At 59.8% G+C, this 1,339-nt stretch overlaps 1 protein-coding gene across 1 annotated transcript in view; it reads left to right on the forward strand.

The window, feature by feature from the left end:
• Positions 1–1,339, forward strand: part of SRRM3 (serine/arginine repetitive matrix 3) — a 20,164-nt gene that overhangs the window by 7,221 nt on the left and 11,604 nt on the right. Inside the window, exons 3-6 of the mRNA XM_010006041.1 lie at positions 21–101; positions 448–477; positions 862–930; positions 1,260–1,295. Coding sequence (XP_010004343.1) covers positions 21–101; positions 448–477; positions 862–930; positions 1,260–1,295 — 216 coding nt within the window. The remainder of the gene's footprint in view (positions 1–20; positions 102–447; positions 478–861; positions 931–1,259; positions 1,296–1,339) is intronic.

Here is a 1,339-nt window from a genome sequence, read left to right on the forward strand (position 1 = left end):
CTGCCTGCTTTCTCCTTCAGGTTGAAAAGGCGTTCGAGCAGCTCCACTTCTCCTCCACCCAAGAAGAAAAAGAAGAAGAAATCGGGTCACCGCCGGAGCCGGTGAGTGCCCAGATGTCCCTGTGCTGTCCCCTCCCCCCAGAGGGCAGCTATTGTCCCAGCTCAGCCTTTCCCCAAGCTCCAGTGAGGCAAGTTCCCCCAGCTTTGGGTGGGGGGCAATGCACCCCTAAAGGTACACCCCCAGGAGGTGCAACACACACACAGGTGTGTGCACAGGCACTGCCATCACACCTGGCTGCATGGACTGGGGGGGACCAGCACCAGGCAGGATTTGACTCCCTGAAGGGTCTGGCTCCATCTGCCCACTGGTCCCCTCCCTGGTTAGCCCTGACTGCAGGGCAGGATGTTGTCCCTAATGTCCCTTTCTTCTCTGCCCTCCCCATGGCAGCAAAAAGAGGAAACCTGGCTCGGAGCACAGGTGAGTGCCCGCTGGGCTGGGAGGGGGGCTGTGGGGTCCCCACTCAGCATGCAAGGCCACCCAGCTGGCCTCCACCATGCACTGTCCCTCTCTGGAATCCCGATGGGAATTGGCCACCACATCTCCTGGCTGTAGGTTGTGAAGCCCATGAGGTGGCAATGGGACACAGCAGGATTCGGGTGCTCTGGCACCAAAGGCAGCCAGAGCCCTTCTTGCCAAAGCCCCTTTCTATCCCCCATCCCAAATCCCCTTGGGAATTGAATTCCATGGGGGGGAAGTGGATGCTGGGGGACAGCAGGATGGGGGTCCCATGGGCCATGGGGATGGGGAGTCCTTTGCTTCCTGCTCAAGGGCACCCACTTCCCCTCCCTGCCCGCTTCCCAGCTGTGACAGCTCCTCACCCATCCGCAAGGAAAAGAAAAAGAAGACTGGGAAGAAACACAGACGTGACAGGTAGGATGGACACCATGTCTGGCTGGGGAGAGTGGGGCTGGTTGGGGACAATAGGACTGACTGGGGATGGTAGGGATGGCTGGGGACAGCAGGGATGGTTGGGGTCAGCAGGGATGGTTTATGGCTACCCAGGCCCTTGGGATGAAGGCATGGACAGGGATGGATGCTGATGGCTCTTCATGAGGCTGTCACTGTCACCTGCCCCATCCATCAACACATCTCAGGGCCACACCCCCCCAAACCTTGTCCCCATCCTCTGAGGCTGCCTGGTGGTTCCTCCCTGCTGGGCAGCTCAGTGTTTCTCCATCTGCCTCCTCTTTGTCCCTCAGGTCTGAGTCTGGGTCACGAAAGAAGAGAAGACACAGGTGAGAGTGGTGGGTGCTGGCAGCCCCCCCAGTGCCACCAGCAC

The sequence above is a fragment of the Chaetura pelagica genome, unplaced genomic scaffold, assembly GCF_000747805.2.
Source record: "Chaetura pelagica isolate M959 unplaced genomic scaffold, ChaPel_1.0 scaffold49, whole genome shotgun sequence".
Lineage (NCBI taxonomy): Eukaryota > Metazoa > Chordata > Aves > Apodiformes > Apodidae > Chaetura > Chaetura pelagica.